Source organism: Bubalus kerabau, chromosome 13 (assembly GCF_029407905.1).
Source record: "Bubalus kerabau isolate K-KA32 ecotype Philippines breed swamp buffalo chromosome 13, PCC_UOA_SB_1v2, whole genome shotgun sequence".
NCBI lineage: Eukaryota > Metazoa > Chordata > Mammalia > Artiodactyla > Bovidae > Bubalus > Bubalus kerabau.
In genome coordinates this window covers 36,360,408-36,386,162 of record NC_073636.1, presented here as the reverse complement: position 1 = coordinate 36,386,162, position 25,755 = coordinate 36,360,408, and the positions used below count along the sequence as shown (strand labels likewise).

The 25,755-nt window shown below is 45.2% G+C and overlaps 1 protein-coding gene across 2 annotated transcripts; it reads left to right on the top strand.

Annotated features, from left to right (window-relative positions):
* Window positions 1-16,877: 16,877 nt before the first annotated feature.
* On the top strand, window positions 16,878-23,807 carry BAMBI (BMP and activin membrane bound inhibitor). 2 transcript variants are annotated; one of them, XM_055544013.1, is made up of 4 exons: window positions 16,878-17,293; window positions 19,257-19,356; window positions 20,777-21,064; window positions 21,824-23,807. In XM_055544013.1, the coding sequence occupies exons 3-4, from the start codon at window positions 20,827-20,829 to the stop codon at window positions 22,240-22,242; spliced, it is 657 nt and encodes a 218-aa protein (XP_055399988.1). In that variant the 5' UTR covers window positions 16,878-17,293; window positions 19,257-19,356; window positions 20,777-20,826; the 3' UTR covers window positions 22,243-23,807. The 2 variants fall into 2 exon arrangements, with proteins under 2 accessions (XP_055399988.1, XP_055399987.1); XM_055544012.1 differs by lacking the exon at window positions 19,257-19,356.
* Window positions 23,808-25,755: the final 1,948 nt, after the last annotated feature.

Sequence of the window (25,755 nt, the reverse complement as noted above, 5' to 3'; positions counted from 1 at the left end):
CAATCTTGTCTGACCCTCAGCGACCCCATGGACTGCAGCCTACCAGGCTCCTCCGTCCATGGGATTTTCCAGGCAAGAGTACTGGAGTGGGATGCCATCACCTTCTCCGTGGTTGTATATAGTAGTATGTATATGTTAATCCCAAGCTCCTAATTTACTTCTTCCTACCTTTCCCCTTTGGTAACCAGAAGTTTGTTTTCGAAAGCTGTGAGTCTATTTCTGTTTTGTAAATAAGTTCATTTATATCCTTTTAAAATAAGATTCCACTTAAGAGTGGTAGCCTGTGCTATTTGTCTCTCTCTCTCTCTCTGAAGGTCCGCCCTCCCCCCGCTTGCCAGCCTGTTACTGGCCCTCCACAACATGAGCAGGCATCACAAGGAAGGTTTGTGGAATTCTAGAGCCTCGAGGGACTCCAGAAGCCAGTTTTCAGGTTGGCTCATTCTGTAGCTGAGGTTCCGCAACCCCAAGGGGCTTAGTGACAGCTGATCCAAACCCAGACCCAGAGCTGGGGTCAAGGTGATGCTCAGCAGGGCTCCCACTGTCTCTCCTGCATCCACATCACAAAATTCCATGCACTTGCTACTCAGAGCAGGAGGGAAGCTGGGTCCCTGGAGGGCAGGGCCCCTGGGGTGATCCGGGCTGTGTTCCTGGATGGCCTGGAAGATGATGTCATCTCCAGGAGTGACTGTGTTGGGGGAGGGTCCTTCCATTCTCCTGAAGATGGAATCAGGTGTGGACCTTGGTCAGAGCCCTGAGGGGTCCCTTCCCTGGAGGCCTTTTTCCTTGTGGGCATGAGCATCCTGGTTGGTAGGAAGGCTGTGATTCTCGCTGCTGCTCTTTATGTATGGAATGATGCCAAGGTCAGGGTCAGGGTCAGGAAACATTTTCTCCAGGAGAAGGCCAAGGTCGGACAGAGCAGAGGAAGATTGCAAATAAAACCCAGCATCAGGGAAAACAGTCACTGCCAGCTACCTAAGCTGGCTGGTTCCTGCAACGAAAGTTGAAATCCTAGAATGACCTAAAAACTTCCCAGAAATCCTTACTTCAAACTCCTAGGAAGTAAGGGAAGTCTGAGATTAACGGTGATTCAATTAACTCATAAACAGCCTGATTCTCAGCAGCGAAAGTTATCTCTTTTCCTTTTCCCCTCTCCTTCAAATTGCTCCTTTGGTCCAGAGGTAATTCAACCTCTTAATAACGCCAAAATGTTTCTATAGAATCACAGAACACCAACAATTTCATCCCACATCCTGGTTCAAAGAGAAGTCTACCACAATTTAACAGTGACTGCAATGTCCGGGAATAACTTTCCAGCTTTGAGACGGCTCTACAGTAATGCCCTGAGCCCAGAGTCTCTGTGCAGCTGCTTGGTCCTGGGGTGGGTGGTGGGTGGGCATCGAACCGCCTCTCGGTTTCCTCAGCTCTAAAGTCAGAAACTTGAGTGATCATTTTCACGATGAATTTTAAAGGTGGCTGACAAGGCCTCATATAGCTCTTAGGACAGAGGAACTATTCGATTAATTTGATCAATCTAGACTGGTCACTCAAGTGGAGTTGGAGGGCGAATTACCCTGTTAGTTCCTTGGCTTTGATCTCGACCCAAACGAGAGTCAGGTTGCCAGGTCACGTGAGCGGGTGTAGCCCTCAGCCGTTTCCTCCAACACTGCCACCCTCAGTACAGAATCAGGATGGTCAGTCACCTTCCTTTGGTGTTACATAAATCAGGAATGGAGGATGGCTTTATTTAATTCATCTGCTTGGAGGTTTTCTGTTTGCTTTTGAAAGCTGAAGCTGGCCAAAACAGCTTGTGGGCTTGTAGGAACAATGCACGCATTTAGAACTTAGAGGTTTGGGGCGATGCCTCTCCTGGATTCTGTTCGGTAAACACATTTCCATCAAAAATATGAAAAAGCAAGAAATGAACCAGGGTCACCCAGAATATGAACTCCTCCTCAGGAAGCGCCCTGGCTTGTGTTGGGCGACACAGGCTCTTGGAGGAATTTGAAAACCAGGTTATGGAAATGGGCCTCATCGCACCTGGACCTGCTGCTACCATCACCTTCCCTGGTCTCATGCACAAAGGAGCCTGTTCGTTATTGTCTAAAGCCCTATGAAGCTTCTGGAACCAGGCTCACAGCCCTCTTACTGAGGTTACCGCGTGATAGTGAGACAGGGTCGTTGAAATACTGAGCCTCAACTTCGCCTAGAATGATCGCTTCCCGTGTCAGTAGCAAAGCGCAGCCCATCTTCCCAGGTGGGCGCGCTGCTTCACTCTCGCCACTAGAGGGCGGGAGAGACCCACACCCAGGCCCAGGCCCGTTCTCCCCGGCCAGAGAGGACACCCCTCGGAGAGGGGAAAGCTGCACAACAGCCCCATTTAATTCTCTGAAAAACAAACGTGACAATGGTTGTCAAGTTCCAGTGTTGGGTTAGGAAAAAAGGGTCACCCTGGTGTTTTTTTTTTTTTTTTTTTACTTTTTTTAACTTTTTTTTTCCATTCTCTAAAGAGTGAAGACATTATTTTGAAGAATTTGTACGATGCACATGTAAGAATCAAACGTGTGATAAAGGAGTGGCTGGTGACTTAGGGCAAAGGCCCTACTCCCGGCTTCGATACTCTGGCCCCAGGGCCCCGAGATGCAAGCTGGTTCCATTCTTTCTGGAGGGTCTGGTCCCAGAAGCATCTCAAGGGGGACTTTTCAAGAATTTAAAGTAATATGTTACAAATGAACTTATCTATGAAACAGAAACAGACTCACAGACATAGTGAACAGAGACTGTGGCTGCGGGAGCAGCGGTTAGAAGGATGGGGGGAGGGGAGATAGAGTGGGAGTTTGGGATTAAGCAAACTGTTACATATAGCATGGCTTAAACGACAAGGTCCTGCTGTTTAGTATGGGGAATTATATTCAATATCCTGTGATAAACCATAAGGGAAAGAATATTAAAAAGAATGTATATATATATGTGTGTAACTGAATCCCTTTACTGTATAACAGAATCTAACACAGCATTGTAAATCAATTTTTTAAAAATGGAGAAAATAACATGTTAGCAGAAGTTGGGAAAATAAACTAGAATGAACCAGGAAGAAAGATGTAGGCTCTCTCCCTCCATCCTCCTCTGCCTTTTTTTCTTTTTTTCAGTCTGGAATTATGATATGGATGTGAAATGATTTCTGAGGAACCTTTTTAGAGTCTGCTGAGTCTTTATTCCCAAAGTTAAATCTGTCCAGTTGGTGAGGGAAAGAAGATGGACTCCATCAGGACAGAAAGAGATTCAGGTTTGGGAGAATTTCTATCAGTTTAAAATGGTTCTGAGATTTTCTCCTTGGTCTTGTGTGGATCGCAAACTTGACTTGAGAGCCCAGTTATCAGCTGTCTTCCTGTGGGCCATCTGCTGTTTGCAATCCACACTGTAATTCTCTGCCAATGAACCAGACCTGCCAGATTAGTGAGGGTTGGGCTGTACTCTGCTTTTGTGTGTGAATTAGAAAAACTCTCAAGCAGTCAGGGCCAGCCCAGGGTGCACGGTGGTTCTGAGAATGGGAACTGAACTTCAGCCCTCACTCAGCCCTTCAGCGGTGTGTCCTTGGTCTGGAGCAGCTTGGGACAGTCTGAGTTGATTCTTAGATCCTGAGTCCTTTCTGATGAGTTCCAGGGCCCAGCATTTCCCCTACTTTTGGAAAATGACACATTTCATCCATAACTAGAAACTGTGGCTGAAACTACAGCATCTTCGTGTTGAAAGAGATTTTAAAGGGTCACCTCTTCCAACCATTAGTTCACTCGTCCTTCACTGCTCTTCCCTTTAAGTGCCCAGGAATCACAGCCCTTCCGGGCTCCTGACAGCAGTCATGCTAGGAAGGTCTTCCTTATTTTTAAGCTTTCCTGACAGCTTGCAGCTGGCTTCTACTGGTCCTTGGTGTACCCCTGCCATTATACAAGCAAGTCTCCTTTTTTACCATTGAAAGTTTCCCCTTCACTTTTATTGTTAAGCATAACATAGAGTGCCTTTATCAACTTGATCACTCTTTCATCAGACACCTTTTAAGTTGCTCTACCTGCATCAGTTTCCAGTAAGACAGGCATTGTTTGGTGCAGGCCTTTTTTTTAACTTGCATTGGCATCAAGTTGCCTTGTCAAATATGTCTGTTATTATCTGCACTGGTTTTTTTGTTTGTTTTTTTCTTAAAGATCTTTATTTATTTTTTGATGTGGACCATTTTTGAAGTCTTTATTGCATTTGTTAGAATATTGTTTCTGTTTTATGTTTTGATTTGTTTTGGCCATGAGGCCTGTGGGATCTTAGCTTCTTAATCAGGGACTGAAGCCTCGCCCCCTGGTTTGGAAGAAGTCTTAACCACTAGACCACCAGGCAAGTCCCTCCGCATCTTTTTTTTTTTTTAATGTTTGGTTGCCAGGCTTCTTATTGCAGTGGCTTCTCTTGTTGCAGAGCACAGGTTCTAGGCACACGAGCTCCAGTAGTTGCAGCACTTGGGCTCAGCAGTTGCAGCTCAAGGGCTCTAGAGCTCAGGCTCAGTAGTTGTGGTACAGGGGCTTAGTTGCTCCACAGCATGTGGAATCTTTCAGAACCAGGGATTGAACCCGTGTCCCCTGCATTCACAGGCGGCTTCTTATTCACTGGACCACTAGGGAAGGCTTGCATCTGTTTGTAAGGGACAGCGCTCCTAAAGGATAAGGTTAGATGGCTACTTTTTGGAGGACTTCTTAAAGCATTTCTTGAAAAGTAGTAACCACGACCGGATAGAGAAGGTGGCCTTCGCACTGGATCTAGATTTCACTTTTGAGGGTCTTCCACAGAATCTGGAGATGATCTTAGAGATCATCTACTGGTCCTACATGTATATTTAAGGTAGGTCCTACCTGTTTATTATATAAACACGTGTGGGGAGGTGTCTCCATGTTTGGCCAACATGGCACCCTGCTGGGCTGAGTCCCACTTGGAGCCCCAGGAGCAGTGCCCCCTGCCGCCTGTCCCAGCCACAGACACTTCACACTGCTTTGCCGTGTGTTCCAAGTTTTCTACAAGGATGCACAACTTTTGCAATCGGGACAAAATATATATATATTACATTTATATTATATTTATATAAATGTAACTGTGGTTTTTCCAAACACATCTCACTCTCCACCCCTAAACTCCCCTGGCCTCCTCTCTACACCTGCAGGGGGCCAGTCGGTTCTGTCTATTCCATCACCCCTATCAGCTTATCATGAATGATTATAATACATAGTTCCCGATGCCCATTTTGATCGGTAGTTAGACAACAATAAAGCCCTTTCTCATCCCATTCACCACCTTCCCTCACTCCCCTGCTTCATAAGCTCCACAGCTTGTTTTGAAGACCCCAGGGTGCAAAGGGGAAAAGGGAGGGAGGTTCTGGGGTGATGTTAAGACTAAGATCTCCAGCCCAATGGGGACGCAACGACACACGGGTCGCGTCTCCACTCCCTGCAGCCTCTAGCCTGGGGGGTGCGGGGTGGTGGCTCTGAGCAGACCGGACCCTCGTTTATTTTGGACAAAGTCAGGGAGGAGGCGGGGTGGCAGAGAACAGCGGGGAGGAGCAGGCAGGTGAGCAGGTGAGCGGGGCGGGTGAGTGGGCACCGGGGGCGCAGGGGTCCTGACCTTGAGGCTGCGCGGCAGGACTCCGGAGGACCGCGGCGGGTGCGATGAGCTGGGATGCTCCGCGCCGGGGCCCCGTTACCTGCAGTTAAACTAACTGGGCGTCTCTCCGTGCTCGGGTCCCCGGGGCCTCGCTCACTCCCGCTTCCCAGCCTCCGACCCCGCCTCTCCCTTTTCTGGGCCGGGCCATCCTCTCCGGCCTCGCCCTCCTCTCTTCCTTTTATCTTTACCTGTCTGACCCTCTCCGGCCCGAGGCCTCTCTGGTCTCCCATCGAAGGGCCCAAAAGACGCTGCTGCTGCTGCTGTTTTTTTCTATGTGCAACGGAAACTCAGAGAAACCTGCATTAAATGCATTTATTTTCTACCTAAACGCATATCTCCAGGTACACTTTTCTGCTTGCAGTAAACCGGGAACCTTTCGCAGGCCTGTGTGGGGTCTGGGGTTAACTTTCCCAGATTTCCTGGATCTGTCGGGATGAAAGATGCTCCTCCCCGCCCCGCCCCATCTCTTTATCGCCTTTCTCTTGCTGAACTCCTGAGAATGACGGAAACAGAAAGATTTTAGATCTGAAAAGTCTTTGATAACACCTCCAGGCAAAAATATGGAAACCTAGGCTCTTTTTTTCTGCCTTATCTATATCTGTCAGGGGCCGAATTCACCTATTTCCAGAAAAATTGCAGGGCTTCCCAGGGGGATGACTTGAAAGATTAGGGAAAAGTAACGTCAGCACCCTCCCCGCTCCCAGTTTCTACAAACTTTTGTTAAAATTAGACAGTCACCTATGTATACAGTGTGTGTGTGTGTGTTACTCGCTCAGTCATGTCTGACTCTTTGCAACCCCATTAACTGTAGCCCCCCAGGCTCCCCCGTCCCTGAAATTCCCCTGGCAAGAATATTGGAGTGGGTAGCCGTTTCCTTCTCCAGGGGAGCTTCCCAACCCAGGGATCAAACCCAGGTCTCCCATTGCAGGCAGATTCTTTACCGTCTAAGCCACCAAGGAAGCCCCTATTTATACATAGGGGCATGAAATAGATAACTAATGAGAACATACCATGTGGCATGAGGAAGGAACTCTACTTAATGCTCCCCGGTGACCTGAATGGGAAAGAAATTCAAAAAAGAGGGGATAAATGTACATGTATAGCTGATTCACTTTGCCATATAGCAGAAACTAACAGAACATTGTAAAGCAACTATACTTCAATTAAAATAAAATAAAGTTAGACAGTCACCAAAAAGAAGGATGGCAGGGTTGTAAGCATTTTAAGAGCAGGAGGCTCTTCAGGAAATTTATTGATCATCCATGTAAGAGAGTGTGGCTCATGAGTAGTTCATGGCAAGTGTATCCATAATCAATCAGGGTTTTATTGGGAAATGCAGATAAGCAGCATCAGACTTTTTTGAAAAGTGCTGTTGAATTGGAGATGGGTAATCCAAAGGAGGGGGTTCCCTGGTGGCTCAGTGGTAAAGAATCTGCCTGCCAATGCAGGAGACACAGGTTCAATCCCTGGGTTGGGAAGAGCCCCTACAGTAGGAACTGGCAACCCACTCCAGTATTCTTGCCTGGGAAATCCCATGGACAGAGGGGCCTGGCGGGGCTACAGTCCATGGGGTTGCCAAGAGTCAGACATGACTGAGCGACTAAACACCAACACACCAATAATGGTAAAAGGAAGGACCTCCATATTCAACGCATGTATATCAATCATCAACTCTGTCTTCCACATCGAAGGAAGTGCAAAGACATTTAAGACATGAATCTCATGTTTACAAAGCCCTTTCACATTTATTATGTGACTTCCATACAAGAATAAGCTGACCTCTTCATGAGCAGCATGCACGTGGTGGCTTCCAAGGAAGCCTTGAATCTGACCCTGATGGCGATTTGCTCCTTGGCCATCTTCTGGCTCAGAAGGCAAAGCAGGCTAAATATTATGACTGGAGTCCAGGGGTCTAGAAACCTCCACTCAAGACATAGATTGAAGGAAGCCCACCCAATGTCCCCCATGCATTAATTAAAGAAACTTTTTTGACTGAGTGTGCACACACACACACACTCCAAAGGAAACCTATTCCAGGGTAGAAGATTCTTCTTGTTTTTCCCAGAAGACCAGAGGCATGAATTATGGCTCCTGGGAGCAGCTAAATCTCTTGTGTAATGATAAGTTAGCTGACCAATTTGTCTCGGCTAATTCTTGGACTATCACCAGTCATGGGAGGTAAGCTTTGTGGCAAGATTCTTGCTGTTTTTAGGGAGACAGCATCACCCTGCCAGCCTGACTTGGCTGCGGCCTCGTTTGTGCCCCAGATCCTCAGCTCCCAGGAGAAGAAAATCCTAAAACCACCTGGGCAGCCCTGAAGCTATTGTCAATGCATCTAGATGATCAAAAAATGGATTTGATTTGCATAAAGCCTGTGATTTTAAGGAAAATCATGTAACACTTCTATAGAGTGTCAAACTAAAACTTGATAAGATGGTCTCATGTTCCTCTCATAGGAATCTCAGAGGCAGCCTGGTCACCTACCACAGCTGTCCCTTGTGGGGAGGGGGTGGTGAGATACAAAGGGGAAGATTCATCTCTCCTGGTCACCTGCTGAGTGATGGAGGGTGGGTTACAATTCAGGTCTTCCGTCTCCTGGTTAGTGCAGTTTCCTCATCTGCAAGGTTACCTCGTTTCCACTGGAAACACCCTTGTTCACGTTTACTTATTAAAAATAAGACGTATTCAGGACCACACTGTGCAGGCGTCCAAGGGAATAAACAAGTGATAGAAAGGATTCCTGGTCCTTCAGGGTTTACAATCTCTTGGGGAGCCTGATAGAAAAGGAAAATTTAGTAATGATGCAAACAATGCTGCTTCTTCAGAGAACTCTCTTCATACTCCTGTGATTTTATGAGGAACAGCTAAGTGGTATAGGGTGGGGCAGAGAGGGTGGAACTGTGAGGAAGCCAGTGACTCCTTTGGCTTCTGGGTTGTAAAGTTGATGGTTTTGGCTTGTGTGTTACATACAGACTGGCAGGCACTTTGGTCTCCAGTATTCAAACTACATGTGTGGAAAAAGCCAGATGACTATTTATCCCGAATACTCATCTTTCTCAGGCTACTGCATAGAAAAGCTCTTTCAGCTGCCATGTGTGTGGCGTGCTAAGTCACTTCAGTCATGTCTGACTGTCTGCAACCCGATGGACCATAGTCTGCCAGGCTCCTCTGTCCATGAGGTTCTCCAGGTAAGAATACTGGAGTGGGTTGACATTTCTTTCTTCATTAGTTGCCATAGTCAACTGAAAAGACAGGAGAGTTCAGACTGCTGTCTATTAAAAATAATCCAAGTTCAAAGTGTTTTTTTCAGTCCTGGATTCTGGAAATGTTCTGTGTCTTTTGTTCACATAAGATGGGCCACCTTTATTTGGTTACATTAAGTTTTTTTTTTTAATTTTTGAAATTTGGACATTTTTCAACTTTGATTTCTTTAATTACTTTTTCTGAGCCCCTCTCCTGGAATTTTGGTTACATGTATGTTAGACTGCTGGACAGTAACCACAGGGGCACTGAGGCTCTGTTCGTTTTTTTTTTGGCTGTGCTGTGCAGCATGTGGGATCTTAGTGCTCTGACCAGGGATTGAAACCGTGCCCCTTGCAATGGAAGTGAGGAGTTTTAACCACTGGACTGCCAAGGAAGTCCCTTAAGTTTATTTTTGATGAAGGAGTTCCTTGGCAGTTCAGTGGTTAGGGCTTGGCTCTTTTACTGCTGGGGCTGGGGTTTCATTTCTAATCAGGGAACTAAGATCCTGATGGCAGCAAACACTAAAGTGATAAATTCACAAATTAATAATTGAAAGGAATAAGCTTAATTCCACTCACTCATACTTTTCTTATTTAAAAGGTGAGTTAAATGTGAGGGGAAAGTTTCTCTTTACAGAAGTGTTCCAGCCAATAAATGAAGCGAAAACAATAGGATATCACTGTTTTGCACCCCCCAATGAAACAGTGAATCTAGGCAATAGTTATAAATAACTTCATATCACACAAATATGCAACAGAGTGAACTTCGGAGAGACAAACATATCATCACCTAGGAGACAGTCTTGCCAATTGAGTCTAAATCTGCTCAAGCCTTTTGATCTAACAACCAATTCATAGGAAATAACAGCAGGAAAGGGGAACATGTTAAGTGACACCATGGAGATGCAATCTCATGGAGAAGCAGATTCCAGACCACAGAAAACTCTGTAGCACATGTGATTTGATTTTTTTCAATAAGTAACCAGCAAAGAAAAGAGGAGGGGAGGTGCAACTGATAATTGTAAAGAGTTTTAAGGACATATCAATCAGTCACAATGTATGAATCTTTTTTCAAGCCTAATTCTAACAGCAACAAAATAAAAATAAAAAGGAGAGTTAAATGATAACCTCATTTGTATCTGTTTATCATATATACATATGTCATATGGCAGGCCAGCACCATAAGGCATAATATGGCATATGTATGTGATATACCCTCTAGTCTTCCTGGTCCATGACCTTCATGAGGGGCAGCAGCTGTGGGCTTTTTTTTTCCAGCCATCCTTGATATTAGCCAGTACCCTGTCCTAGCTGATCGTACGATAAACTGAGCATTTTGAAATTGTCTCTCCATAAACTGAACAGCAACCTCTCTAACGGGGGCTTCTGATTGTATAAAAGCAAACAGAAGTTATGAAGAGCAAAAACTAGAAATGGGGGAAGGATGCCAGCTGTCCGTTAGAGAGGCAAGAAGCAAGGAGAACCCTGGGAAGAGGAGACCCAAAATGTTCTAATTTCCAGTTTCAGCGTTACTGGCTTCCAGGGAAGATAAGTAATGCTTATAAATGACCGACTAGCCATATACTTACAATAAACCTATTGTGTCTTCCCAAGAAACCCCTCCTAAAAGAACTCATCTTTAAGTGTGTCTCTTATTCTTCTAATTTAACAAATTTGACTGAATTATAAATGTGCACATTTTAAATGAGATCTTTGAAATCATAGGCTAAAAATCTAGGCAAGTGACACCAAACTATAAATGGGCCAGTGCTGGGGGGAGTTACTTGTGTTTAAACAAATGCACAGCAGAATAGGAGCTGATGTGTTAGGTGACCAAGGGGAAAACGCATTGTAAGTTCTTCCTCTGATATCAAGGATGTGAGCAAGAATTGTTCAGTGATGTTCTTAGGGCAGCTCAGGGCTCTCTTCACAACCTCTGCCCATAGGGTACATTTCCCTGAAATGCATTAAATATTAGAAGATATGTTCATCTGGATGGCATTCCATTTCACGGGTTGAAGGCATACATCATATTTAATGTGTATCTTAATACTTTGTAAATGGTAAAACAAATGCTGTATAGCTCATTATTTCCTTGGAAACTGTTATGAAATAAGCACAGTGGCAGGGACAGAAACATGATGGCAAATATTAGTCATTTCAAAGTTCTACGGCAAAAGACATCATTCTGTTCTGGCAATGAGATTTCAGTTTGGAAGATCCAGCATTAGAGGAGAATAACTGGAGGAGAGACGTCATTACTGTAGTCCCCGCCTCGTCTGCAATTCTGATATCCACCCAAGGTTTTAGTTACCTGCTGAATTGTCCAAAAATATTAAATGGAAAATTCCAGAAATAAACAATTCAAAAGTTTTACCTTGCATGCCATTCTGAGCAGTGTGATGAAATCTCCTGCTGTCCTTCTCACCCTGGGATCATTCCTGTGAATTATCCTCTAGTTTAGGGTGTCCTGTCTCTTAGTTACTTAGTAGCCCTCTCAGGGCTTCCCAAGTGGCACAGTAGTGAAGAATCTGCCTGCCAATGCAGGAGATGTGGGTTTGATTCCTGAGTCAGGAAGATCCCTTGGAGTAGAAAATGGCAACCCATTCTAGTATTCTTGCCTGGAAAATTCCATAAACAGAGGAGCCTGGCAGTCTGAAGTCCATGGAGTTGCAAAAAGTTGTACACAATTCAGTGACTGAGCACACACACATACACACAGCCCTCTCAATTATCGAATGGACTGTCATGGTCCCAGTACTTGTGTTCAAGTGATGCTTACTCTTAATAATGGCCCCAAAGTGCAATGAGAGTGATGCTGGCAATTCAGATATTCTCTTACTGTGCCTAAATTATACATTAAACTCTTTTCTAGGTATGTATGAAGAGGAAAAAAATCCCCATAGTCTGTATTGAGTTTGGTACTATCTAAGGTTTCAGGCATTCACTGAAAGTCTTGGAAGCTATAACCCATGTATAAGTTTGAATAAATGTAGAACCGTAGAAATACAGGTGGGTTTTGGAGAGTAGGCAAGGATACCAAATGTCAAGCAAGAGTCTAAATGTTGGATTGTCTAATGAAAGTATCAAAGCTTTGAATTTCAGTGTTTTGCTATTGTTGTTTAGTTGCTCAGTCATGTCTGACTGTTTTGTGACCCCATGGACTGTAGCTCGCCAGGCTCTTCTGTCCATGGGATTTCCCAGGTGAGAATACTGGAGTGGGTTGCTATTTCCTTCTCCAGGGGATCTTCCCAACCCAGGGATTGAACCTGCATCTCCTACATTGCAGGAGGATTCTTTACTGACTGAGCCAACAGGTAAGCCCTCAGTGTTTTGTACATGAACAGTAAAAAGAAAAAAGAAAACCCCAAAAAAAGGCAAATGAAGTATTGCCAGTTGAGAAGATAGAACCCCAAATACTATTCATTGAATGAATTTGAACAGCGTTCTGGGTCAAGGATGTTCCTTTAAGCAGGAATTTAAGGTAATTTCTCTGCTTTAAAAGATTAATTTACCATTTTAGTTAAAAGAACAAAAGGGATCAATCTGGTTATTTGACATCAGGTAGGCAAAACCAGTATAAATTTTTGAATAACTTCCAGAAGTTCTACTGGCTGAAGTGGAGACTATATTAATATAAGTCAATAGAACAAAGACTGTATCAAGGATCACACAGAATATATTTGATACTATTTGATTATAAACAATGTCCACTGTTAAATTCATAATGTTCTTTTAATCTGTTTCTCACTGTATTCTTTCCTGTAAGTCTTTATTGAATTTGTTGCAATACTGCTTCTGTTTTATGTTTTGATTGTTTGGTCTTGAGGCATGTGGGATCTCAGCTCCCCAACCAGGCATCGAACCCTCATCCTCTGCACTGGAAGAAATTGCAACCACTGTATGACCAAGGAAGTCCCTGTTACTTACTGTATTCTAAACTTAGTTGCCTTAAATTTTTTTTAAGAAAACCTCAACTCAACAGATACTCCATGGATACTTTATAGAAATAAAGTACACAGTAAATGTACTTGAATCTTCTTGAAACCATCCCTGCCCCGGCCTGTGGAAAAATTGTCTTCCACCAAACCAGTCTCTGGTGCCAAAAAGGCTGGGGACTACTGCTCTAGATTATCTATAAGATCTATGGTATTTGTAAGACTTGATAGCATGTTTGCTAGTTTGTGGGAGAATGGACGTTTGGGAATCTTCTCCTTTTTGTCTAGGCCCTATCACACTACCTCCTGGACTCTGCACTCTGTTCTTTATCTCCTTTTCCATTTTGAAAGAAAAAAGAAAAGAAAAACTTTACACTAGACAGTCATTCCTTTGAGCTGGGCTAATCTCTCACCTTTGACCATATTCCAAAGAAAGTAAATTTTAGCTCTGCCCTCCTAACTTCTGAGAACAAAACTTCAAAAAAAAACCCTGCTACTGGGAATTCAAAGTGTTATCTAACCTCCGTGGATTGTTGGTTGGTAGGAGATTTGTATAACAGGCAGAAATGTTAGATTCTATCTCTAGACTGCAATAGTTTGCATGCTAGCCAGGAACTTGAACACAACTGCTTCTGGACAAAATGTACGAAGTTATTTTTCATCTGCATCTTGGAGAAAGGCATTGCTGAAATGGGGGATCTCGTATAATTTTGGGAAACAATGGCGTTATTTGTGTAAGCATAGATTGCAAGGGTACTTACATCTTTGTTAAAATGAGTTAGGACATAAAAACCCTCGAGGTTTTTTTCTTTTTTCTCCTATTTAATATAAAAAAATTTTTTTTAGTGTTTTTCTGTGGTATAGGACAACCATGAAAGTGTATCATAGTGGCATATTGTGATTATATAGTATATAGTTCATATATATCACATTTAGAACACTGTTAGAAAGTACAAAACTATTATAATGTTTAATTAGTGCAAGTTTTACATCTCAAATCAGCTTTCTGTTCTTGGGTATAGATAGCTGGTTCCCAGCTTATATTTTCAGAATTCTCTTCATAAGGGTAAAAAGAATTTTGGTCACTGATTTCATTTGTTGATTTAAATAAAAGAAAAAGCCCATTAGAGTTTACTATTTTCTCCTTATCAACCTACATGTGGGAAAGTAATAACCAAATCATATACAAAACAAGTAAAATTCTGTAGAGAAGCAATTTTTCTTGAGCCTTAAATTGAATTAAAATTGTTGTTTATCCTCTCAACTATTGATATAGCCTCATAATTGACATATTATCCCTAAACTGATTTTGATTTTCCATATTGATTCAAACACTAGTTCATTTAGTTGAAAAGTCCATGTCTGCTCCAAAACCATTAAAGAGCAGACTTGTTTCTCTTAAAACTAATTTTTAGCCATTTAAAAAGCTTGCCCATTAAGCTAATAATGAAAGCAAAAGAAGTATAATCATTGCCTGATCATGATGTTCTCATTCTGAATTGTACTTGGAACAAAAAAATTATACATCCTGAAATAACAACAATTGATATTAATTCAGCAAAATAGAAATATCAGTGTTTGAACCCTTTGGGTCAAAAGTAAAAGAGCTTAAGTAACAAGAGGACCTTATAGTTAACATCTGTGCCACCTTACATATCTCTGTCATTTTTTTTTTCCTCTTGCTTTGCACACAGATGGACTCTGAATTTGTATTCCATGAAGTGACCTCTAGAGATTGACTAGCATCTCAGTCTAAAGACCCAGAAGAGAGAACCTAATTTGTCCAACTGTCATGTGACAAGCTATCGTCAGTGGGGCAGAGGGCCCTAGGCTGGCGGCCAATGCCCACTCCAGAGAAAATGGACAGTCTCTGAACAGGGCTGGGAAGGCACTCAGAAAGTGTTTACTACAATATGACTTTCATCAACACATCCCCCTACACCCTCTTCCATTAAAAAGTTATTTTTATCTGTATCACAGGTAAATATGGTTATTTCCTGGTGCATCTCTGTCCACTCCTTGCTCCACATTTCATGCTCCAGCAATAAAGAATTGCTTGTCCTCCCATCCACCCACCCCCTCCTTACCACCCACACGCTCCAGTTCGATCAATGAATATCATGCCCAAGTTCCTGGAGTCCCCTGTGCTTGTAATGGTCCCCTCCCAATTCTTTCCGTCTTTAGGAGTCATGGTGCATGTCACTGCTTCCAGTAGACCTTCTGGACTTGTTTCTCTTCCTGGGCTGATTCCCTCTGCTTTCTTTATGCATCACCACTGTGCTCATAATCTCTATTATCTGCCAGCTCCATTGTTTGTGATTTACTTTTTAGTTTCTGACTTTTAACGCACAAACTGTGAGGCTGAACTACAATGGGTGGTCCAAAAGTTGAATGAATATACTCCAAGTTTCCTGTTAGCTAATAATTGACTCTAGAGTTAAAAGGGAGTGTGTCGTTACAAGAACAGTATTGTCTGCATAAACCCCTTAGAACTGTTAACTTGTCAAGGAATTAGATGTCAGCAAGTGCTAATCAAACTCCTCCTCAGGGCTGCTGGGCAGCTCCCCTCCTCGACCACCCCCCCAACTAAAGAACCGCCTGCTGTTTACCTGGTTCCCTAACCAGGTTAATTTCCTCTTTGACCTTCTGCTGGGCCAGCCCCCTCCTCTTTTAGATGCAATTTTGATCTAGGGAAGTAATGGGCAGAACATCAGTTTATGAAATTATTTTATTTTCTACATATAGACATTATTTTTCAAAGGCAATTTCATTAACTACATTCTGAAGCTCTGTGGACTTCCAGCAACTTTTCAAGTTTCGCCTGGATTTTCAGTCCTAGAGACATATATACATAAACATATATAGTTTTTCTTAGTCTTAAAGCTCATTTCTGCACTCTAGTCCTCAAGGTTTGACTGCTCCTCCTGCCTTAACTTTAAATGTGCCTTTCTTCCCCGCCCCGCTCCTTGACATTGTTATCAGGTCGCAAAATGTTGGCTGATCCTAAAAGGAAATTTTGCAAATGGTTGACTTTTGTTAATCCCAGGTTTTGGGGAGAGAGGAGGAAACAGCTGCCCTCAGATAAGAGTTTTAAACTGAATTTCACTTCCACAAAAATAAAAAACAGCATCCTGCCACCCCCCCCCCCCCAACCGCCTTTGGGTACGCTGGGGCGGGCAGCCCCCCAAGTTCTAATAAATGAATTAGCATCTCAGAAAGGAGATCACCGCCAGGCTGATATTGATCAGGGTCAGCCGCTGTGTTTGCCTGCGACTGTTTGGGGGGTGGTTAATTGAGTGTCAGTCTCGGCCTGTGTCGTCTCGCTGGCGCCGGGTGCTTTTGGATTTGCTAATTTTCGTTAAGTGTCTGTAGCCAGCTACTCGTCCCGTCTACCCAGGAGAACTCGGCGGCTCCTGCTGATCAACAGTCTGTCTGTCTGGGCTTTATTGATCACAGGGCGGGCGGGCGAGCGAGGCGGATGCGCAGAGGGGAGGGGGAGAAAGGCGGAGAGCGCCCCGCGCCCGGCGGCCCTCCCCGGGCACACGCGGGCCGGCAGGGCTCACTCTAGGGTTCGCCACGGCTTTCCCCGGGCTCCCGAGGCAGCCGCGCGGCGGGACGGGTCCAAAGGCGGCCACGCGGGTCCCTCGCGAGTTTCGGGGAAACGAAGAGGAAGCCACACGTTGGGGCGCGCCGGCCCGAGGCCGGGTGGGGAGGATCGCTGAAGCAGGGGCCAAAGGCAGGGCCCGAGGCCGAGCTCGACCCGCGACTCCCTAAGGTCACGGACGCCCGGCCTCCGCGAGGGGGAGCGCGGGAGACGGCCGGCGCCGCCCGCAGCCCAGACGCCGGCGCCGCTCGGAGCCGCGGGGCAGAGCTCTCCGCCTGCGCCCGGCCCGCCTCCCCTCCGCCGGGGGGAGCGGCTGGAGCCCTGCGGCCAATCGCACGGCGCCAGGGGCGGGGCCCGGGCGGAGTCGGAGTGGGGCGGGGCCTGCTGGCTCCCCGCGCGGGGCGCTATTTACGGCGCGGAGCCGGTCGGACCCAGGCCGGCCCAGGCGGGAACTCGCGGTGGGCAGTGTCTGCGCGCTGGGTTGCTGGTTCCTTCTGCCGAGTGGCCGACCGACGAGAGCAGAGCCTGAAGCCCACCCAGCTGTCGGGCCGAGCGGAGGGAGCCAGGATTGCGGAACCGGACCGTGCCCCTCGCGCCCCTCCAGCCGCTCTCCATGCTCCGGCCGCGGCCCGGCCCCACGCCCCGGGCATTACCCATGCACTACGCGCGCCGGGAGCCGTAGGCTGCAGCTGAGCCGCGGCTCCGGGAGCCGACGGGGGCGCCGGGGCCGTGGAGGGGGGCGTCCATGGATCGCCACTCCAGCTACATCTTCATCTGGCTGCAGCTTGAACTCTGCGCCATGGCGGTCCTGCTCACCAAAGGTGGGTGCCCGCCGGCCGGCGGGGCGCGAGCTCCCCGGGGAGGGCCGCGGGGTCCCGGGGCTTTGTTAGCGGCGGGAGAGGCGGCCTCCCGCGCCGAGCCAGCAGGTCGCGACAAGTTGTCTGTTCTTAGAAGTCGCGGCGGTGGCTTCGGGTCCACCCGCCCACCCCGGTGCCCCGGGGCCGGGCGCGTGGAGGTGGTGTGAGAACTCGGGGCGAGTGGTTGTCAAACTGTTCGTGCGAGTCTGTCGGTCGTGAACTTCTGAGCGTTTGCAGCCGCGGCGTGGGGCGGGAGTGACCGCGAGGGACCGCAGTCTCCCGCCCCCCGTTGCACCGTGCCGGTGTGTTTCGTATGTGTGTCCCGGTTTGAGTCCGAGTGGCTCGGTTTGTGTGCGCGACTCTGTATTTGAATGTGTCTCTGCTGTGAACGTGTGTCTGTATTTGAGTGTTTTTGTCCATGAGTGCACTTGTGTGTCTGTTGTGTGTCTCTCTGTATTGGAGCATCTTCACTTGTGAATGTCTCCGTGTTTAAATGTCTCTGTCCGTGAGTGTCCGTGTGTGTGTGTCTGACTGTCTTTGTGAGCCCGCAAGTGGTGCCTCCCCGCGTGTAGGTGTCCCAGGTGTGTGTCCGCGTGCAGCCGTGTGGGCAGCGCTACTGCTTGGGGGCTGGAAGGTGTGGACTCCGTCAGCGGTCCCTTTTCCCACTCACCTCATATTTTATAAACACTACTCAAAAAAAAAAAAAATTTGCAGCGGTCAGTTTCTTTTTTTTTTTTTCCTCTGCAGGCTTTCGCCTTTTAGGTGGAAATAACCCAGACAACTCTCTCTTGAATTTCAAGGGCCCTCCACCTCCCCTGCCACGAACTCTGCCTACTGTTTGTCCTGTGAACAGATAATTTTTCTTAAAAATAGAAGGCATTTTTAGCTTTTGCACCACCAACACCCCCCCCCCCCCCGCCCTTTTCTCTAATTGCCATGTAGCAGGCATGAGGTTGAAGGATCAGCCGGGCCAGCAGAGATGATGTGCTACAGTATTTATTTATTTTGGAAGAAAGGCTGTAATTAACCCTAAATAACAGCCCTCGTAGCAGCCTGCAGAGGGAAGCCTCCCGGTCTATCAAAGACCGGCCGAACGGGGCCGGACCGCGGCTGACATAAGTCACAGATACCGAAACTATGCGCCTGATAATGATATAATTAGGGGATCAGAGGTTTCTGACTGCTGCGGACTTCAAAAGCTTTAAAAGAAGCCAGCAGCCTCTCCTGTAGCCGTCCTGACTGAAGCAGACATTTTTGTTTAATCACCACGTACAGTAACCAGAAAGGGGGGCAGACAGAAGAGCATTGTTCCCTGCTTCAAAATACCAGTCCCCTCCTGGCCTTTTCGCATGCCACAGGAAGAAACTTTATGAAACGGCAGAAATATAGTTTTAATACAGTAACACAAAAGTCTATTCAACTTGCTCCAATGTGGCTCCAATTAAAAAAAAAAAAAGTTGTTAGAACTTTCCTAGTTACCTGTCAAATTTTTATTAGACTGTTTTAGGTCATTGAAAATATAGTCTTTAAAATAGGCTCTCATAAACATTTAAGCAGCATTTTGCTTGTATTCAGCTTTCCTTTTTTTCTGCATGAGGTCTGAAGTGCATGGGATCAACATGGACTTTTAATCTGTTTTATTTCTTCTTGCAACCTATATGTGGAATTTGTCAGACTTAGGGATATTCAGTCATCACCCGCTTAAGATCAGTGAGCTTTCTGCAAAAAAAGCGGGTCAGCTTGGAGAGAGGAGTAAAGAACTTGTGCAAAGCAGGATTCTAACTGGAAGCTCTTACTTACTGGAGAAGGGAAGGGACCCCGGCCCAGACCTAGGACAGGAGGAGGACCTCTGGCTTTGCACGGTGAAACTCAAGTTGCCAAAGATCTGTGTTTAGTTGGCTGGGTTTTTTGTTTTTTTTTTTTAAAGAACTGAAGCACTAGCAGCCTTACGGTGGCATGGAATTTGGACAGATAATTAAATGAGACATCTTATTCAGGCATTCACGAAAGGAGGAGAAAGAAGAAAGGTGAGGCTGGGAGATTTGTAGAGCAGCAGTGCCTGGTGTTGGTGTTTAATTTCAGAGCTTTGGTTTCTGTAACTAAGACAGCACTTCAGATGGAGAAGCTGGGGAGAGGCATGTACCTGAGTTCAGTTCAGAGCAGGCTACAGCCGTGGCCTGTGACAGTGGCCGAGGTCCACCAGGTCAGGTATCATGTGAGTGATCATTCCCAGCCCCAGATTGTTTCAACCAGAAATTGACATGGAAGTCTTAGATCTTGTGGCAGAATGTTAACGGGCTTGCAACTCACAAACTAAGTTTTATAAAGGAAACTTTTAATCACTTCCTGTAGAAAAATTTGAGGTTTCCTTAAGGATTTTTCATTCAACCAGCAGAGGATTTTCAGTTTCAGTGTTTCCTGTTTTAGATCCCATGTTGAATTACACATAAAACTGGGGAGTTGAGGGGTGGGGGGAGGAGGGAGCCTTGCAGTTTCACCCCCTCCTCCCTGCCCCCAGTTTTATGACTTTCCATTTGGGCTGAAAGAAATTGACTTTGGCAAGCAAACCACTAATTGTAAACTGCCTAGTTCCTGTTTTACAATATCTGACTAAAAGCTCCCCTGCATGAACAGATCTTTATAGGCAAAGTTTGCCTTTTCTAGAGAGGTTGCAAATAGCTGCCCAGTTTCATAGTTTTAAAACCTCCTGACCGGAGCAATTTCTAGATTGTTGTGTTTCTAGTTAATAACTTTATAAGGTGTTAGCGAAAGCTCTTAAACCTTGGCACAGCCCTTCGAGGTAGTAAACAATTCAGCAGTTCCGATCAAATATTTATACTGACAAAATCAAAAAGCCTAGCGTTTTACGTTGTATGGTCATGTAGGATTAAAACAAGTCAATAATGTAATTTACCTTACGGTAGGAGAAATCCTGGTGATGATTATTTTGCTTCAAAGACAAAAGTGTTATTTTTAATTACTTGCTAGCTTATCCTACACTGAATTTTCATCCTCTGCTATGTGGATTAATACATTTCTAAGATGATATTTACCTGACTTGGGATTTGAGCACTGACTTGCACAAGGGGCTCCAGGGATCCATGTGGTCAGCCCTTCTAAGCCCTCAGCTGAATATTCCCTAAAGTGAATGTCTTTGAAATTTGGGGTCTGGTGGCACTAGCGGTAAAGAACCTACCTGTCAATGCAGAAGACTTTAGAGACACAGGATCAGTCCCTGGGTCGGGAAGATCCCCTGGGGGAGGGCATGGCAACCCACTCCAGTATTCTTGCCTGGAGAACCCCATGGACAGAGGAGCCTGGTGGGCTACAGTCCATGGGATCTCAAAGAGTCAGACATGACTGAGCGACTTAGCACAGCACAGTTGTTGAAGCTGAGGCTTTATCTGGTCTCTGAAGCCATTTGATGCAATTGCCCATCGTTTTCAGGTGAAATCAGATGCTACTGTGATGCAGCCCACTGCGTGGCTACTGGTTACATGTGTAAATCTGAGCTGAGCGCCTGCTTCTCCAGACTTCTGGATCCTCAGAACACCAATTCCCCCCTCACCCATGGCTGCCTGGACTCCCTGGCAAGCACAGCGGACATCTGCCAAGCCAGACAGGCTCGCAACCACTCCGGCAGCCCCTTGCCCTCTTTGGAGTGCTGTCACGAAGACATGTGCAACTATAGGGGGCTACAGGATGTCCTCACCCCGCCCAAGGGGGAGGCCTCAGGTAGGAGTGGCACCCCCTCTGACCAAACCCTCGCTTGGCCTCTAGGCTTGTGACAGCCGTGGCTTTGTCTGTCTGCTATTGATTTTGTTGTTGATGTAATTAGAGACGGCTGAGGGAGAAGCCAGGCTGGGTGCAAAGATGCATCTCCATTGAGTGACTTTCATGTCTGCCTGAGCCCTAGATATCTGTCTGCATAATAGGTTTTGCCTGTTTTTTTCCAATATTTTGAAGCCATTAAAAGGCCATTAATAATCAAAATAAACAAATGTTTTTGGAAGCTCCTCTGCCTTGTTGGGCAGCATTTCTGTTCTAAATGTTGATTGAATCGGAAACCTCTGTTTAAGGGGATTGCTGTTGTTCAGTCACTCAGTTGTGTCCAACAGTTTGTGACCCCATGGACTGCAGCACGCCCGGCTTCCCTGTCCTTCACCATCTCCCGGAGTTTGCTCAAACTCATGTCCATTGAGTTGGGGATGCCATCCAACCATCTCCTCCTCTGTCATCCCCTTCTTCTGCCCTCAATCCTTCGCAGCATCAGGGTCTTTCCCAGTGAGTCGGCTGTTTGCATCAGGTGGCCAGAGTATTGGAGCTTCAGCTTTAGCATCAGTCCTTCCAATGAATATTCGGGGTTGATTTCCTTTAGGATTGACTGGTTTGATCTCCTTTAAGGGGGGGTACCGCATTTAAAAGGAGAGATGCTCTTGTAAAGCTCCAGGAAGGGGTGACCATGTTTGATGGGTTTGCTTGTGCCCCCTCTAGGACAAGGGAACAGGTATCAGCATGATGGTAACAGAAACCTCATCACCAAAGTGCAGGAGCTGACGTCCTCCAAAGAGCTGTGGTTCCGGGCGGCGGTGATCGCAGTTCCCATCGCTGGGGGGCTGATCCTGGTGTTGCTAATTATGCTGGCCCTGAGGATGCTGCGGAGCGAGAACAAGAGGCTGCAGGAGCAGCGGCAGCAGATGCTCTCACGTTTGCACTACAGCTTCCATGGACACCACTCCAAAAAGGGGCAGGTGGCGAAGTTGGACTTGGAGTGCATGGTGCCCGTGAGTGGCCATGAGAACTGCTGTCTTACCTGCGATAAGATGAGACAAGCCGACCTCAGCCATGACCGCATCCTGTCGCTTGTGCACTGGGGCATGTACAGCGGGCACGGGAAGCTGGAGTTCGTATGACTGGGCCTCACGGAACTGGACGTCTGGGACCCTCTTGAGATCTGCTGGGCGGGAGCACTTTATCTGAAGAGAAAACTAACTCGCATCATCATCTGCGAGAGATGGAATGACCTCTGCAAACAGCATCTTGGCTATTTCTTCTGAAGGATTATTTGCACAGACTTAAATACAGTCAAAATGTATTATTTCCTTTAAAATTATTAAAAAGCAAAGAGAGGACTCTGTACACTGTTACCAGGGTTATTTGCATCCAGAAGGAGCTAGAATTGAATACCTAAATAAACAAATGTGTTCTCTGTAAGCTCCTACATCTGGATTTATTGTAAAGATTTAAAATATATATATATATATATATATTTTGTCTGAAATTTAGTGGTGTCTTGTCATAAATTAAAAACTAAGCCGGAAGGGCAAGGAACTACATGTTAATTATACAACTGAAGACCTATGATTGCTCAGTGTAGGATCTCAACTATAGATTTGGCTTGACTCTTTTTTCTTAACAAGACCAAGATCTTGTTTGTTCTTACATGGCTAATGTGTCGTTTTCTTACAGCCTGGAGAATTTCTAAATGTGTACTGCCCATCATTCAGTGTCTTACCCACAGTTTTTTGTTAGGATAATTCTGGTTTTAGCTTTCATCTAAGAGAAATTGGAAACTTATTTATACCGGACTCAGATATCATTGATCAATTTCCGAAGTTGCCTTAGCAAAAGGTGATATTTATCAGCTTGGTCCAGGTGCTCTGGAATTTGTTTTTAAATGTGTCTCTACCTCCCATCAGAAAAGGAAAAAAGCCTACTAAATGAATCTTTTTTTTTTTCCCAAAGTTAATCACTGTCTACTTTTACTGTTAATTAATTCATCAGTTTATTCTGGACTTAATTAAATATTTTGGACCCCAAATTAGCCAAACATTATTGTCTCATGCTCGTAGTTTTTAAACCTTCCTTCAACAGAGTGTTATAACGATAATTTTTTTTACTTCTCAATCTTAGATTTTCAATAGTGAACATTATATGTCAGTTAAGATTTAAATAATAATTTCTCCCCCAAATGATTCTTTTATTAATATAATCAAATAGACTGTTGATTTTAGCCACTAACACACTAAATAATAGTGTTTCCACTCCTGGAGGACTTTGGCAATAAAGCCCAGCCCGAATTTAAAGCTATGCCAGATGTGTACTTTTCCTTTAAAATGGGTCTTTATTATTATCTTAAATATGAGAATAATTTGTAGGTTCTTTTCTTGATTCTTATGTATATTTGAAACTTTTGCTTAAAAATTAACCTATAGCCTGCATATTTGAGTACCTGTGGGGTTTACTTTTATGAATGTTAAAAAGGATTTTTTGCATATATTTGGGGATATTTTATGATCAGCATACTTTGGGTCCCTTAAGACAGGTGCCGTCACTCAGTTGATGGAAGAATCTGAGTTGAAATGAGTAGTCTAAAAATGAATACCTAGGTTATTTAATTACTAATAAGCCACAGCCCCAAATAAATTAGGCTATGGAATAAATACGCATTTTAATAAATGACGGCATTCATATTGTGCTTTTTGAGACTGAGAATTCTTGCATGTGTGACTTATAGTTCATAAAGTGTTACATTTTCTGTGCATCCTTTTTTTTTGAGAGAGTTAAAGAATTTGGGGGCCTAACTCTCCAAACCTAAGGGAAGAGAAGGAATCAAAATGGCCAGTTGGTGAAATATTTGCCCTCACCATCTCTTTCAAGCTTTAGATCAAATTACAGTAGTTTTGGGGCTTGAAGATGAAAAGGCTTCTTGTCTCTTCTGTGTTCTTATGTCATGAGTGCATCGTGCAAGTACCATGGATCCTAAAGTGGCCTCTCCTTGCTCATGCTGCTGTTTCTTATTCATCACGTTTCTTCCCAATGCCAGTTAATTAGGAGCTCAGGAATTCATTAGGAAATAAAACCATGAAGGATTGAAATTCATTCTCTTTGAAACAATTTGACAACAGTGAACTCCAAGGAAGTTACAGGCACTTCCTCCAGAGAAGACCCAGGGAAGCCCTGGGTGTGTGTGGGTGCTAAGATCACAGACCTTTAATAGATGAATAGAAAAGCCTCCACATGGTTCTTTTGGGCTGAGCTTAAATCTGCAAGGCTGTTCACACTTCCCTGTTGGGTAGGATGCTGGCTCTGTGCCCACAGGGGGCTCTAGTTGTAGCAACGTAATAGGTGGGCCCTGTCTCTTTTCCTAACAAATCCTCTCCCTTATTTAATATTTGTGTATTGCTGCCACTAGTTTTAAAGTCAAATCTGCACATAACTTGGCCTTTCAGCAAAAATATTGTAGGTTTCTCCACTTTGATTTTTCTAAGAGCTAAATATAAAGTCTACTTTTGGTTCCCTATGAGAATGTAGAGGTTGCCAAGAGTGGAGATAAAGGACCCTTCATGAAATAGCGACCTACCTGATTCGGTGATGTAAGGAGGATGACGGGTTTGTTTGTTTTTCCCTCATAGAGATGTTTGCCGTTCCTTTGAGGTGTCAGTGCATGGCTGGGCTGATCAGGAACAGTCCTTGTTTAATGTGGACATAGAACTCCCCCCCAAAAGTGATTTTCCCTTTTTAAGCGGAAATTTGCCCAAACCAGAGATAAGTGGTTATCATGATATTTCTGTATCTGCACCCCTTAAACATTCTGCCCCTTCTGAAAAAACTTTGTCCGTGGTTACATCTTTTATGTTATTCCCCCCTCCCCCTACCCGGCCCCATCCCTTATTTTGAATGGCTCCGAGGCTTCCTAGAAATTGACTGGTGTGTCTCTAATTTCTGCTGAACTGATTTTATTAAAACACTGCACCATAGGGGGTTTGACCTCCCTCCTAAAATACCAAACATGTCTGCTTTAGAAAATCACAAAGGTCTCTTCTGAAGAGCTTGTAAATCTGGTTTCAATATGGCTTGATTATAGACTAAAAGCTTGAAAGCGGTGGCATCTAGTATCGAGTCTGGAAGTAGCCTTTTTGGGGCCAGGACAGCTTTTTTCTTTAAAGCCTTTAATTGGTCCTCTTCTGTGTCTCTTCATCCACATAACTTTAAACCTTCAAAAGCTACATGGTGTGATGAGGTTGAATTTAGCCAAGGGAGCAATCAAGTGTGCTTGGGCGTCTCGCAGCCTGGATTCCTATGTAGACTCCATTCCCATCAGCTGTGTGAACTTGGGCACGTTACTCAGGCTCTTTGGCTACTCAAGTTTGGTTCCCCGTACCATGGGGGCAGTAATTACACTTTATATGACAGTTGTGGGGAGGTATGGAAGTAGGTCGGAAAAGGCGATGGCACCCCACTCCAGTGCTCTTGCCTGGAAAATCCCATGGATGGAGGCGCCTGGTAGGCTGCAGTCCATGGGGTCGAGAAGAGTCAGACACGACTGAGCGACTTCATTTTCACTTTTCACTTTCATGCAGTGGAGAAGGAAATGGCAACCCACTCCAGTGTTGTTTCCTGGAGAATCCCAGGGATGGGGGAGC

Coding starts and splice junctions, on each gene's coding strand:
- BAMBI (XM_055544012.1), top strand. CDS start 17,218: ATGGATCGCCACTCCAGCTACATCTTCATCTGGCTGCAGCTTGAACTC. Junction 17,294..20,776: donor GGCGGTCCTGCTCACCAAAG/GTGGGTGCCCGC, acceptor CATCGTTTTCAG/GTGAAATCAGATGCTACTGT. Junction 21,065..21,823: donor GCCCAAGGGGGAGGCCTCAG/GTAGGAGTGGCA, acceptor TGCCCCCTCTAG/GACAAGGGAACAGGTATCAG.